This window comes from Podarcis erhardii (assembly GCF_964252035.2).
Source record: "Podarcis erhardii genome assembly, chromosome: 9".
Classification (NCBI taxonomy): Eukaryota; Metazoa; Chordata; class Lepidosauria; order Squamata; family Lacertidae; genus Podarcis; species Podarcis erhardii.
This window is the reverse complement of record NC_138512.1, coordinates 65,449,207-65,464,728: the sequence shown is the minus strand read 5'-3', so window position 1 is coordinate 65,464,728 and position 15,522 is coordinate 65,449,207. Positions and strand designations below refer to the sequence as shown.

General features: G+C 44.5%; 1 protein-coding gene across 8 annotated transcripts in view; it reads left to right on the top strand.

The window, feature by feature from the left end:
* AFF1 (ALF transcription elongation factor 1) overlaps positions 1-15,522 on the top strand; it is a 143,465-nt gene that overhangs the window by 28,674 nt on the left and 99,269 nt on the right. For 6 of the 8 annotated variants that reach the window (XM_081876671.1, XM_081876674.1, XM_081876670.1 and 3 more), the window contains exon 1: positions 410-453. The exons of the other annotated variants lie outside the window; for them this stretch is intronic. In XM_081876671.1, the coding sequence (XP_081732797.1) occupies positions 425-453 (29 nt within the window). In that variant the 5' untranslated portion in view covers positions 410-424. Of the gene's footprint in view, positions 1-409; positions 454-15,522 lie in introns of those variants that run through there. 8 annotated transcript variants of the gene reach the window in all.

Below are 15,522 nucleotides of genomic sequence, written 5' to 3'. Positions count from 1 at the left end.
TTATTCCAGATAACTTCCAACATTCCTCTGCAGGTTTTGTGCTTTGTTGCAGGTATTGGTGGGGAGGGGGTGAGTGAGTCATCAGCAGCCCTACCCTGGGAAGATAAAGGTGTTGTGTGACCTTCTTTGTGTAATAATCAGGTTTATCTTTTAGATAGCACCTAGTGGCAAAAGCCTTGGGGGGGAATGGTTATGTTGAGGAATGGGAGAAACTTGGCCAGACACTGTTGAACCACTGACCATCGGCTTCATCATCCCTGACCATCTGACACACTGGCTGGAGCTGATGGGAGCTGTAGTCACAATCTAGAGGGCCGCAGGTTCTATCTATCCTTGGCACGTGGTCTTTAAGACGAATGACTTCTTAACTTTCTGTTATTCGGTAGTGGTAGGATAATAATGTAGTTTTTCTCTACGTGGGTTGATGCCTTTGGAGCAACCTTCTGTGTTAAGGTAGGTGAAGACTCGCTTTATAATTCAGATCTTTGGGGAGGTAATTTGGAGGTTTCATATGTTTGATTTGATGCTGTTGCCTTCTAAGTTTTTATCTGTTTATTTGTTTTGCTTGTTAATTGTTACATTTGATTTTGAAGTTTATGGGTTTCCACCTTGGGGACACTTTGAGTGAAGGGCAGATTAGAAATATTGTAAGTAAATTATATATACATATTCTTGAGTATTGCAAGAGGCTTGTATAATCAGAGGCGTGTTTGTTAGATTCCCAACTAAACAGTAGTTGCTATTACCAGTTGGACCTACTGCCTCTCTGTGTTATAGCAAAACCTCCCACTCTCTGCTAGTTTGTGGCTAATTTTCACCATGTCGGTGAGATCTTGCTACTAGTGCAGGAGCTGGTCCTCAGACCTGGGGGATTCCAGGTGCACAAATCCTTTGCTCATTTAATATTGATTTTTTTAAAAAAACCATCACCGATTCCCAGCTTCAATGCTTTCATTTAATATTTAAGAAATCAATTTGCATTTCCGAACTTTACCTTCCCATCTGTAAAGTGGGAATAGAATTGTTGGTAGTTGTTTTATTGCCCATTCTGAGCATTGCGGATAGAAGAGTTAGTATGCAGAAAAACAAGATTTACTGCATAAAGAGCTTCAGGCTCCCTCTTCAGAATGCTTTCAGCTCCCGGCTTTTGGACGGTTTCCTTCCTTCTATTGTTCGGATATGGAGATTATTTTTCAGAGCTGGTAAAACAGGGAGAAAAACACCTGCCTGGATGAATGCAAGACTCTGACATAAAGAAGAGGGAAGCATGGATTTTAATGAATGCAGATGGCTCCTTTCCCCTCCTCCCCATGCTTTCTGATTGAATCCAGCTAGCTAATGGCACTACGGTAGACTCTCATTATTACCTGTAAAATATATTCTCCAAAAGGGAGGCGAGTGAAGTAGTTCTAAGGAGTGCTGTTAATGTATAGCCCTCATTTAGGCTTGCAGGATGGGGGAAGAGTCTTCAATTACCATGACATTCTCTGCAGCAGAGTACTGCTGCATGATGATGTGTTACGGCACACTGCCTCTATTGCGAGCTGGCTTTGCTCTCTACCTGAATGATGGCTGGCGGTGAAGAATTCTGATTTCAGTGTCGGAAGGTGCACAAGTCTGAAGGTGGGCTGAAGGTGCACAAGTCAATGCTGACATTTCTCTGTAAAGATTTGGCTTACGTCCCTCCTTGAGGGTTTGCTCAAGCAGAGGGCATGCCAGCAGTTGCAATGGGAAGCTGTGTTGCCTGGTAATGTTTTGGAGACATTCATATGGCTGATTCGAACCCTTGACTTTCTCACCTCCTATTCTGGCAATCTAACCATTATACCACACTGACTGTGATTTACTGAATGCTTAGCTTTCCCCCAAGATTGAAATCCTAAACATACATACCAGGATGTAAGTACCGTTGAATTTGGTGCATCAGAGTCTCAGGCAAGCTCTCTGCATCCCTTCTACATCTGTAAAATGGGTGCCAGATGTTGTCTGATGATTGCAAGTTAATGCTTGCAAAGTTTTTTTATTATGATGAGCTCCTATATAAATGCAGTTGTGTGTGCATGCGCGTGTAAAAATGTCCCAAGTTAAAACATCTGCAGACCCAGTGAATAATGGTGCGACTTTGAGAATGAATGAAAAGACTTATCAGGCTAAATTTAGATAATAGGCTTGATCAGATCACAATCAGTTGTGACCTCCCCTGTGTCCCTTTGCAATAGAGTTTACAGTAGCAGCTCCTTTAGCTGACTGGAGCCTTTGGGAGTGCAAAGCTTCCTTTTGCAACGTGCTATTTTGAGTGCAAGCATTTTGCGCGTTAAGCCTCTGTCCTCTCCTCTTCCCTGTCGTTGCTACCAGCAGTCTTCCTTCATTCCCGTAGCTGTGTCTCTATGTATTTGCTTTCCAGGGGGTTTCCTTGCAGTTCAGGAAAAGCGGTCTCTGCTTCTGTCCATCCTGCTCCCCTCCCAGGCCTTCCTCTGGTGTAAAGTGGGAAACAGGTCGGATTATCTGTGGGTCAGCTTTGAAACCCTCTTCTGCTGTAAAAAGCCGCTGTGTGTGCTTAGTGTGGTTCTGTGATCAAAATGTCAAGCCTTGGAACAGTTCCTGTTTTCAGGTAAAACACTGTTCCTGGTTTTTTTATTATTATTTGTGGGATGAAGGAAGAACGCCGGGTTCAGTGGGATTAATTTCAAAATAGGTGGTTTAAGATTATGTTTACTCACTGTGGGAAGGAGGAGGCGTGGCAAAACCTCCACTTTTACCGAAGACCGCGGTTCTATGCACACTTCCCTCTGAGCAAGCATTTATATGATCAAGCTGCATAATATTTTAAACAAAATGGCTGTGGTCTGCTTACAAGGAAAGAAAGGGAAGGAGCCAGCCGGAAATAAAGAGAAAGGAAGAAACCTCAGACATACACCAACACGAAGTGTTTCCCAATTCCTAAAACTGCTTATTGGAGCAGTTGATTATAAGACTTTGGTTGCGAGAACCGGGATGCCACAAGTACAAAAATGTCCCTGTTTTCATCTTGCAGGATGTATGCCTTGAAGCTCCCACAATCTTCCCTAGCTTGCTTCTAAGTCTTTGGAGTAGAATGGGAAGTAAGGGTTCACTTCTGCTTTCTAGCCATGGGTCCAATCAGTTTTCCCTTTGCTCCACTCCTTTTCTCATGGAAAACCCACTCTCTAGTGCTAAATCAGAGCAAACATGAATTGCTGTTTCCTCCGATAGAGCGCCAAAGAGCAGTTTTTTTCTAGGGGAAAGCAGCAGGACGAGGAGAAGTATGGACAAATCCTTGAATATAGATTGTGGTCCAATCCCAAGCAGTTGTTGAAGCTCTCTATTAGTTCGTGTCTTAATTGGAGAAGGAATCTCATTAGTGTATCTGTATTAATGAATTTGACTTCCAACCTTTGCGTATGTATCTGAGAGCACAGGGAAGCTTCAAACTGGATCAGTTCAAGCAATCGGAGCCAATAATTTACAACGATTCCAACCACATTCCCAAAATTGAGCCAAATGGATTAGGATTCTGAGTTGGCACGAAGCATCTTTCTGTGTTCCTATTATGGTTGCTACATCCTCTTTGTTCCCAGTTCTAGAGACTTTCCACAGGCTCACCTCTAAGGGAGTGTTGAAAGCATTAATCATGGTAAGAAAGAGCATTAGCTAAAGTCCTTTCTCTTCCTCTCAGCACCCATATACACACAGTTCAGCTCCAGGTGTTAATGCAAGAGGCTTATTACTAAGAGATTACAGCGGAAGGATTGCTGAGCACTTTGGCCATGAAAAGGTGTTATGGGAGTTGATAAAGAAGAATAGAATTTCATGATACTAAGTCATCTTTTTAGCTCTTGTTGATAGTGGTGTCCCCGTCATTCAGTGCAGTTAGGGAACAAGAGAGGAGAAATCCTGGACTGATTTATTTGTGGCAGGATCTGCTTCAACACACACGGCATACATTTACATGATCAGACCTATCCATTCTTAAGGAAATCAGCCCTGAGTGCTCACTGGAAGGACAGATCCTGAAGCTGAGGCTCCAATACTTTGGCCACCTCATGAGAAGAGAAGACTCCCTGGAAAAGACCCTGGGAAAGATTGAGGGCACAAGGAGAAGGGGATGACAGAGGACAAGATGGTTGGACAGTGTTCTCGAAGCTATGAACATGAGTTTGACCAAACTGCAGGAGGCAGTGGAAGACAGGAGTGCCTGGCGTGCTCTGGTCCATGGGGTCACGAAGAGTCGGACACGACTAAACAACTAAACAACAGCCGATTATGTTGGTGCAGATGGGGCTCATTGACCTGGGAAGGTAGCCCATCCAGGAGAAGGAAACTCTGGTCCCAGACCTCCACTGCTTTGTGGGATATCTTCAGAAGAAGAAAAAACTAAGGAGCAAACATTACACAAATCCTAAGACAATAGGATGGCATCTTGTACGCCTCCTCCTGGCAACTCCTGCAACCAATCTGGTGGCAAACGTATTGCTCTGCTTTCCCTTGGACCACATCAGTGAGACTGAGAGGAGATGGGTCTTGTTGCCTGGCCCCCCCTGGACCCTCAATACGCACTGCCCATTCTTGTGCCCCAGGGAAGTCACTTCAGTGCTGCTAATGCGCACCATTGTCTCTTGAGACAGATGGATACCAGCAACAAGCTATGTCATTCATATCCCATCTTCCTTCCATTATGGTACTCAAGACAGGGTTCCCTGGTGGTCTCCCATCCGGTAAGACATTGACCAGACCAAGCTCTGCTGAACTTCAGCAAGTTTAACTACACTACCCTGTTACCTTGAGATCATGCCCAAAGGTATTGACTAGTTTGTTTGGAGCTAATATTCGACTATAGTACTTGCAGCTTGATCTCGCCGCATGTTTACTTGGAAGCAAGTCATGTCAAATTTAATGAGGCTTAACTTCATAGACGGTGTCCTCAGGATTGCAGGTAATTCTGCTAATAATAGGATTGCAGGCTTAATTCAGAGTGTTTTGAAGAGACATTTGGCAAGCCCAGCTTGAGCTTTGGAGTCCTCACAACTAATAAGGTATTTGAAAGTGTATGTCTGTGTGTATAAGGAAAAAAACCCAGTGCAGATGAGGATAGCGTCCTTAGGCGGAGCCAACCTTGCAATATGCTGAGGAGTGCAGGCAGTAGATTGTGAAAGTCTTCAAAAGCTAAACACACAGGTTCTGTTGAGGGTGTGTTTATGTGCAATCTTGCAATGAAGCACCCTGTTTTGCAAAGGTTAGTGCACCTGAGAAACTGTAAGTACTCACCGTGTTGCTTGTAGTCAGGTCTTCATAGCGTGATCTGCCCTCCCTGTTTGGGTTCTGGGCTCTGGGCTCAGAATCTTAGGTCAACTTTTCAGTTGACTATAAGAGAAAGGGGAAGGCTATGAGAGAGACTGCTGACATGTTTTCTTGCATGGCTGCCTTGCAGTGTAGGCCAGTTGTGTTGCATACTATCCAGTATTGCTACCATGACCCCCCCCCCTTTGTACCTATAGCTCTCACACAGGAGGGTATTTTGGGGGCTTTCGGGAAAACACTTTAATGGGGACTCAGAGATGGCCACCAGATTCCTTGACGTGCCCTGGGGTAAAAGAAACTTACTTTTCTCCTAGCACCCAGACTGCTGTCTCTCCCAGAGATCACAGCAGCCTGCTTTTCCCTGCCAATCCCAGTCCTGTATGTCTGTGGCGGTTTAGGCCTATTTGTTTGTTTGTTTTACGCTAACCCTATGAGTTGGCAACAATGCACGCAAGAACCAGCTGTCAAACTATATGATGTTTATTAGGAATGAGGAAGACGAAGGCAGAGAACAAAGGGATGAAGCAGATAGATGGAGAGCTAAGCTTTTGGTCCAGCAGATATCGCTGCCAGATCAAATAAATATATTTGCACACCATCGTTCACAAGCACTTTAAGATTTGTGCTGGAACATATATATACTTTAGACTTGCTAAGCTTTCTATGAGGAGGCTCTGCAAGATGATCCTTGAAGTTCTGCTAATGAAATAGTTAGCCAATCTAAGATGCTGCTGGACTGATCTTTTTGCTGTCTTTTTTCAGACATGAGCACCAATAGGTCACGGAGTACGTTAAGTCCAGCTTCCTTTCCCGTTCAGGCAAACAAAACATTAATGTTTAACTTGACAGGCGACAGCACAGTCCATTCTGGGGACTGTGAATATTTCTGAGCTCTGCCGTCGCTCTTGGTTTCCAACATAACAGCCAGAGAGAAACGCTCAGTTGTGATGTAAAAGGTCTGTAAATAAGCCGTATATAAAATCGTTGAATCGTACGACATACAGAGGGGTCATGTAATCCAACCTTAGTCCCAGGGGAACATCCTGTACACTACCGCCCAGGCCTTCACCACATATTAAATATTTCTACAGACATAACACCCAGTGTCCAGATTTTGTTTTGTACCTGACAATTTTTTCATCTGTGTCTTTCAGCCAAAATAAGTTGAGAACGAAGCCTTCATGTTCAAAGGCAAATGCAACCCTGGGGGACATATGTTGTGAGCCACAAGTAGCTTCCCAGATGATCATAGAATTGTAGAGCTGGAAGGGACCCAAGGGTCATCTAGTCCTTCCTCTGCAATGCAGGACCCTCATGCCCAATATGGGGCTGGAACCCATGACCCTGACATTAAGAGTCTCGTGCTCTACCAACTGAGCTATCCCAGACTCCCATAATCCTTGACCATTGGCTGTACTGGCTGGGGCTGATGGGAGCTGTAGTCCCATCAACATCTGAAGGCACCATGTTGGCTATCCGTATTGTGTATGAACAATGGCAGGTGGCAATCGCAATTGCTTAGCGATGAAGAGCACACTGGGCTGTGTTAACCTTTGGTTATATTCAGCATTATTTGGGATGGGGAAGGCTGTGGACCTCTGCTGACGTTGTTGGACTTCATCTCCCAAACAGCTCTAGCTATCATGGCCAGTGGTCAAGGAGTTGAAGTCCAAAAACATCTGGAAGGCAACAAGTTCACCACCCCTGAGCAAGACAACTCAGGGTTGTACCACAACCAGGTACAAATAAAATGTATCTTGAAAAGAGATTTTAAAGTTAAGACATTTGTATGGGAAGTCAAAGAAGCAACAATAACATAGCATTGTGTTTTCAAGTAAATAGTTTTAGTTTTTTCTTGGGGTTGGCTGTCAGGATACTGGACTCCTCCAGTTATGCTCAGTGAGCATCAAAAGAGCCATTAGAACTGCAGCAAATAATGTGACCACTGAATCAAGGTGTTGGGTATCCTGTAAACTGGAATAAATTGGAAGCAGTGACACAGCATCGTTTAGTTGAATGAGGCTCATTCAGACATTTCACTTTTAAAATTACAAGAGGGAAGCAGACAGACAATAGAGCTGAAGTGAACATGGAGGATTCGGGTTTAGGGAGCTGCCAAGGTAAATATTTAGGGATATGAGTAAAATGCAGTTTCTCAAGTTACCTTAGGGGTAGGGATGAATATAATAAAATGGAAAGTGTTTCCAGCATTGGTGAATTTGATAAATTTACCAGGATATTTAAGACAAGCCATTTATATTTAAGTATATTTAAGAATATAGATAAAATTATATATAGCTTCCTTTGGGAAACGTGGAGGGGGGGAATTATCTTAGTTAAACTTTACTTACCTATGAATTCAGGGGTGGAGGGGAGAGGATTAAGTTTCCCAATATGATCTGTTACTCAGCTTGCATTAGTGGGGATACATTGGCTAATGCAGATCAAATAGTCCAACCATGGTTTGGCTGTCATGAACAGACTTCAGTCTTGATTGCTCCCTCTCTTCCTTACTTATTCCATTTTTCCTCCTCTCAGAGCAAACCAAAGGCTTGCCACAGTGTACAGATTCGACAAGTATGGTTTGCACAAACCTTTGCTTGCATCCTACTCAGAATTGGAGACCATGATTTGAATGGGATTTAGGATTCTGATCTGGAGGCAAATTATGGTTTCTACAAACCTGGAGAAAAACTGAACCAGTTGGCTGAACCAGTTTACATAACATATATATTTGTTTGTTTTGGTATGACAAAGAAGTACAGTAATGATGCAATCTCTGGATGATGCACAGGTTTAATTATTTTGTAGCTGGCAGGACTTAAGAGATCCTTCCTCTGGTTATTTGATAAAAAGTATAAGTGCACAGCTGCTTGGGAATAATTGTGCCTCTTTTGAATGCATGTGTAAGAAGCTGTAATTTTAATGTGTGTGATCCAGAAGTTTTGTGTGTTTGCTTTTTTATTTTATTTTAAAGGAAATTATTGCTTTTAAATGAAATGGATCAAACCAAGAAAATAGTAGCCAGAACATATAACACTCATGACTTTGAATTTTAATTGTAGGTTTTCTATTTTACAATGTGTTTTCTTCATACAGAAAACAAATTAATAAGAAAAAGTGTGAGAAGTACTTGGGCTATATAACAGCAGTTTGTTAAAATAAAATAAAAAACCCAGAATTGGAAACCCAGTTCAAATTGTGGGTTTTAGTTCTGAATTCCAGGTAAACTATGGTTTGCAGCAACCATAGCTTACCCAGTTCAAACAGAATGATGAACTCTCACACAATGATCCAGGAAGTAAGTGTGGGAATTGGAGCAGGGCTGGAGAATCTGTGGCCCTCCAGATGTTGAACTATAACCCCTGTCATTCTTTGACCATTGGCTACACTGGATGGGGCGGATGGGAGTCTGAATCCAGTGACCTGTGGAAGGCCACAAGGAGGTCGGACGGAAGCCCAGGGATCAGAGCTTGGCTCTGAGTCTTCTTCCCCTGGGGGTTCCCCAACTGGTACCTCCCACCACTGCTCTGCATCCAGCCAGTCCCTGACATGGGCTTATAAATAGACATTTGTGTACTCATCTGTGGTTGCTTCAGAATCTGCTTCCGGAGAGCAGAGAGGAAAACTGGATAAAATTGTGGTCTCCCCATTTGCTCATCCCTTTAGAGACCACAAATGACTAAGGTGACTACATATGAGCAAGTGGGCTAGAACCACTCTTTTGTGGGCTAATAACTTCTCTGGAATAGCAGTGACTGGCATATAAACTCTTAATCAGCCAAGAAGGGCTTTGGGCAATGGTTGAGAAGTCCTCCGTGCACCTTCCATCGAAGGTCTGTCTAGTGGGAGCTCTCTGCTTGTGGTTAATCATGTTGTGCTCCAAGTAATGCAGCTTATGTTTCTGGTGTTATTTATTTCAACCCGGATAACAGCAGGGCCTCAACAGAGGCTTATCTGTGACGTAGACTCTCTCTTCTCGTGTCACTGAGTTTACAATGACTTCTGAAGAATTGGCACAGCGGCTTCCTGTGTTCCTCATTTTTGAGACAGAATGTTTATTTCATAAGATTTCCAGAGCGGTGGGTAGTCCTGTTATTATGTCTGTTGCCTCAAAACAACAAAGGGTCTTGTGGCACCTTAAAGGAATTAACAACTTTTAGTACAGGCAGCTTCCCATTTGTGTACAGTGGTACCTCGCAAGACGAATGCCTCGCAAGACGAAAGAGTTTTTCGTTTTTTGAGTTGCTTCACAAGACGAATTTCCCTATGGGCTTGCTTCGCAAGACGAAAACGTCTTGCAAGTTTGTTTCCTTTTTCTTAAAACTGTTAATACCCAGGGTGCATTCAGGGGGTGCAGTTGCGACTTGACTTCGAGGAGCAACTCATAGCACGCAGTGTGGCAGCCTTTTTTGAGGTTTTTGAAGACTTTGGTGATTTTTGAAGCTTTTCCAAAATCCGTGCTTCGCAAGACGAAAAATTCGCAAGACGAAAAAACTCTCAGAACGAATTAATTTCGTCTTGCAAGGTACCACTGTACGTTGAAGGCATGCACACGCTTGTGTTGCCGTGAACCCAGAAGTGGCGCAAAAAGGGGGGGGGAAGCAGCCCCAAAAGAGCACCAAAAAATGGCACAAAAGTAGACTTGCCTGTACTCCTTTCATGGGGTACGGACTGTAGCCCACAAAATATTAAAAGGTGCTATGGTGTCACAAGATCCTTTGTTGTTATTTCATACGGCATCAACTTCTGGAAGAGGGTAGGGTTCATTAGAGTTCTCTTTCGAGCCTCTTCTATCCACCACATTTTATGTACACACCTGAGAAACCACTTGAGTCAGGGCAAGATTCCCGAAGCACGCCTTGCTGATCTTTGAACGTAAAGTAGGGCAGTGAAATGGATACTTGCTCTAAAACGGTCTGCGGACCACATTTAACATTTTTTTATGTCTGGGTCACGCCGTAGACTGAGATACTTTATAATCTGCTTGAATGTGAAGAGGATATCTTGGGCTGGAACATTTCTGGAGCCAATTGCATGTGGACCAGAACAGTCTCATGGGCGTGAGAGTCTTGGGGGAAGATCCAAAGAGCATTTCGGCAGCACTGTCTCTACTCTTTCTCTGCCTGCTTTTCCTGTTTGGGAGCAGGAGGGTTTTTTTGGGGGGGGGCGGCGGGTTTGGTCATGCAGCTGCTGGCATGATTTCCACTCTGGCTTCCCAGCTCCAAAGTTGAGAGAAAAGCTGGCTGAAAAGATAACGTCTCATGCTCGCTGGAAGGCAACATTGCATTTTCACCCTGCCTTCCTCCTTCCTTCCTTCCTTCCCCTGGACTACCTGGAGGCAGTACAGTGGTACCTCGGGTTACAGACGCTTCAGGTTACAGACTCCGCTAACCCAGAAACAGTACCTCAGGTTAAGAACTTTGCTTCAGGATGAGAACAAAAATTGCGGTGGCGTGGCGGCAGCAGGAGGCCCCATTAGCTAAAGTGGTACCTCAAGTTAAGAACAGTTTCAGGTTAAGAACGGACCTCCAGAATGAATTAAATTCTTAACCCGAGGTACCACTGTATTAAGACCGCTGCACTATATTGTTTTAACTCTGAATAAAATATCGAAAATCTCGAGGTCTCGTTACTAAGCCTGCTTAAAAGCTATATCTCTGTTTTTCCTGGTTTTTTTGAACCTGAGTGAAAAAGTGGAACTGCAGGATGAGTGCTGCTGGAATCATTGAGAAATTCTGTGACGATAAACTGTGTTCAGTAATGGGCATAAGGCTGGAAAGGATATCCTTATTTCCAGTAACAATGAAGTTTGTGCAGTTCCAGTGACTCACAAAATGAGTATTTAAGAATGCGTGATGTTATCCTGAACTTGCTCTATTTTCCCCGTGTTTCCGTTCAACAGCAGCAATAGAATCTTAACTAATCAGGCTGGTGATAAAGATATTGCACACTGGCCACTATTTTTGCCTCCCTCTTTCCCCCCCACAGAAATGAAAATAGCACAGCCAAGGGTGTTTTTTAAACCACGAAGTCTGTTGCTTCTGTTGCAAAACAGCAGCAAGGCAGAGCCCAATATGTGCAAGAAACTGAAAAATGATTTACACCCCCCCCCCCGGAATTGTCAGGATGGTTCAAACATCTGTAAAGCGTCTGTATTCTTTCTCAAGGGAAGATGGAAATACATATGAAATATATTTAAGTCAATCCATAAATACAGGTGAGATAAAGAAAGCTGTGGGGCTTGCATATCCTTTCCTTATGCGAATCTTTCCGCTCTTCACCTGCATTATAGGCAGAAACCAGACTTTCAGTGCACTTGTACATCTGGTTTTGGGGACTGTCTTACAATCTCCAAAGCTGATCTAAATAGCAAAAGAAAGGCTAGCTTTGGTATAATAAGGTGTGCCATGCGGCTTACTGTATGTTATCAAGGCAAGGCCTAATGATGATAACTGGGGTGAAAAATGTATCCTAATTGCACATTAGATAAGTATAGCGGGTTCCATTTGGCCACGGTCCTTATCCCTCTTGCTGTCCGTTGCCTTCTCCTTTTCTGTTGCCCACTTTCCCTCCCATTTATGGTTCTGCCATGGAAGAGCCACCATGTTCAGACATCTTAAAAGGGAGAGAAGATGGTACAGTGGACGCTCGGGTTGCGAATGTGATCCGTGCTGGAGGCACGTTCGCAATCCACAGTGTTCGCAACCCGCAGTGCCGCGTCTGCGCACACGCTGGTTGAGATTCGGCACTTCTGCGCATGCGCAAAGTGTGATTTAGCGCTTCTGTGCATACGCGAGCACCGAAACCTGGAAGTAACCTGTTCCGGTACTTCTGGGTTTGGCGCGGTGCGCAACCCGAAAACGCGCAACCTGAAGCGTATGTAACCTGAGGTATGACTGTACATGGTGCTGGGAGTTGCAGGAAGTGGGAGCATAAGCGTTAATAGTTTGCCAAGGTGAATGGCAAATTTCAAATGTAAGTCAAATGTAAAATCAAAACAGGCCACCATTTCAGCCATGATAATTCCACATTGTACGGCCATGTTTGCATTGGAATGCCATGTGCGTCTGAATTTTTTCTGACCCCCTCATGCAGGGATAGGGAACCAGCTTTTATTGGACTGCAGCTCCCACCATCTGCTCTTCTGACCCGGGGGCAGATCGGTGTTGGGATACCAACAACGTATAGAGGGCCACAGCTTTCCCATCCTTACTCTAATGCAGTGTTTCCCAACCTTTGGTCTCCAGCTGTTTCAGACTACAATTCCCATCATGCCTGACCACTGGTCTTGCTAGCTAGGGATGATGGGAGTTGTAGTCCAAAAACAGCTGGAGACCAAAGGTTGGGAAACACTACTCTAATGCATGGGTTGGGGGCAGATGTAGCCTCCAGAACCTCTGTTAACTGGGCCCCAGGACTCTCCCTAAGCCAGACCCCCGCCACAAAAAAACCCTCTGCCTCTGATTTGCACCTTCCTTGAATGCTTTTGACTGACTGGAATGGGTCTTTTTATCTCTGACAATGCCACTTGCTTCCTTGGATGGGAGAAGCAGCGTATGAGTATAGAGGCTATTTTACTATACAAAGATCAGATATGCATCCATTGCTTTACCTCCTTTTGGCCTTGACCCAGCACTGGCTCGTGGCCCCCAAAAGGCTGTCCAGAAGCGAATCCGGCCCTTGGTCTGAAAACGGTTCCCCTCTCCTGCTCTAAATTCTTTTGGTGTCGGCAGTCAACACAGCACAGACTTGTACAAAAGCAACATAGCTACAGAAATGTTATTTTCATATCTCGTTGAGTGCCAACTTTCCTTTGTTCTTGCGTTTGGATTTCTCTGTATGCAATTAGGGGGTGTGGTGGATGTTCGCAGAGCATGACCCAAACTGAGTGCGGGCCAGAACTACGCAGAAGGAACTGAGCAGAAAACGAGGGAACGGAGCTATATTGTGATTAAAATGTTGGACTGTGTTTTGATGCAAGAGTAGTCTTGTAATTTCTGAAATGCTACCCACTCAGGAAACTGGATTTGTATAAACAACGGTGGAGCCCAGAGGCCTTTCGGACAGGAAGCAAATGTTGATGTTCAGTATATTTATAGTTGCTTAAAAAGCTAGAAAGCAGTTGCAGCCAGAGGTAGGCTAACTAGATTGATCAGAACATGTCTGATCTGTTGCAGAAGAGATGTAGAGAGAGATAAAATGAATCATGTACACTTGGGAAGATTTATCTTACTCTTGCTTCATTTTTTCCTCTTAAAGGGGGGCATTACCTTCTAGCAGGAAGGCTGTATTTCTCTTGGCCAGTATTCAAATTTCTCTGGGCACCAGGCACATTTTGCTACTGGCATGGTTCCAGTTGTGACTACGTGGAGATTTCTGGGTGCCAGGTTGACAACTGCAGTTTAAAATCCTCTGCCTTAGGTAAAGGGTAAAGGGACCCCTGACCATTAGGTCCAGTCGTGGCCGACTCTGGGGTTGTGGCGCTCATCTCGCTTTACTGGCCAAGGGAGCCGGCGTACAGCTTCCGGGTCATGTGGCCAGCATGACTAAGCCGCTTCTGGCGAACCAGAGCAGCAGACGGAAACGCTGTTTACCTTCCCACCGGAGTGGTATTTATCTACTTGCACTTTCACGTGCTTTCGAACTGCTAGGTTGGCAGGAGCAGGGACCGAGCAACGGGAGCTCACCCCGTTGCGGGGATTCGAACCGCCGACCTTCTGATCAGCAAGTCCTAGGCTCTGTGGTTTAACCCACAGCACCACCCGAGTTAATTCCATTTTCATTTCCACTGTGTGTGTTTATCCTGCTTGCATACTGGGACAAGTGAATTGTAAGAACAAGCCACACTAAAGCAATATAGCTGAGATGATAGAGGGACCCTAAGCATTAGCTAGTCCAACCTCCTGGCATATAGACATTTCGTTGTGGCGACTGTAACCTTGGTTTAAGGTGCTATTTGGTGACTAGCATATATAGCTGAACTTCTAACACAGCTCCTCCTTTGTTTGATAGTAATAAGTTGAACTATTAACACCAAGAGGGACGTGGGTGGCGCTGTGGTCTAAACCACTGAGCCTCTTGGGCTTGCCAATCGGAAAGTTGGTGGTTCAAATGCACTCAATGGTGGTGAGCTCCCGTTGCTCTGTTGGGTATGTTTATATTACCACTTATTCCACATCCAGTTTCTAATCGGATTGAAGCTGGGTTGAAGGGGGGGGGGAATACCGTATTTTTCCGTGTATAAGATGCCACCATGTATAAGACGCCAGTATTTTGGAGGGACTCTGAATTAAGGAAACACCCCTCAGCACTACCCGTGTATAAGACGAACCCCAATTTTTAACCTATTTTTGGGGTAACCCCCCCCCAGTGTTATACTTGGAAAAAAATATGGTACATCAAACAGCTGCATTTGTCCAGGAACTGCAGGATCAATATGGATTGTGGCAAACATAATGTGAATACAGCGCAATAAATTAGCTGTGGGAGCACACTGGATATAGAGCGGTAATGAGAGCATAGGTTAAGACGATGGCCACCTGTCATGGGTGCTTTAGTTGAGATTCCTGCATTGCAGGGGGTTTGGCCTAGGTGACCCTCAGGGTCCCTTCCCTGGTTGGAGGGGCAGTACCCCATTGAGGTGCAATCCTGTGCATGTTTACTTGGAAAAAAATGCTCAGTGCGGGTTACTCTCAAGGAACTGTGCTTAGCATTGCAGCCTTAGCCTTGTCTCAAACCTCAGACTAACATAGTTGTCTCCCATAGAGCAATGTGATAGATGTTATAAATGTTTGTTTGGTGGCTTTTACCTGTTTCAGGCGTTTGCCTGATTTAAATAGGGAGTTGTGTACAGAGTAAGTACCACACAGCGTGTAACTTCTGGGCAGTAATTGCAGCATGCCAGAAATCACACTTAATGTTTAAATAGTGCTTGTCAGTTGAAAAGGGCCTTGAAGTAAGATTTCATTGCAAAAGAAACCTGTTGTTTCACTCTCTTCCTGCTTATCTGCAATCTGAAAAAATACCAAGCAATGGCTTGCTCTGGACTGTTAAGGTTGCGCAAGGGAAATTGAGGAGGGCGAGGGGTTATGAGCCGCGTGAATGTGTGCAACTGTGTAAAGGAAGAAGAGCAAACCTTTAGTTTTGTGGGAGTCGATTGCACAAGCATCTTCCGCTTGGATGCATGCACGCTTTCTTTCCGAG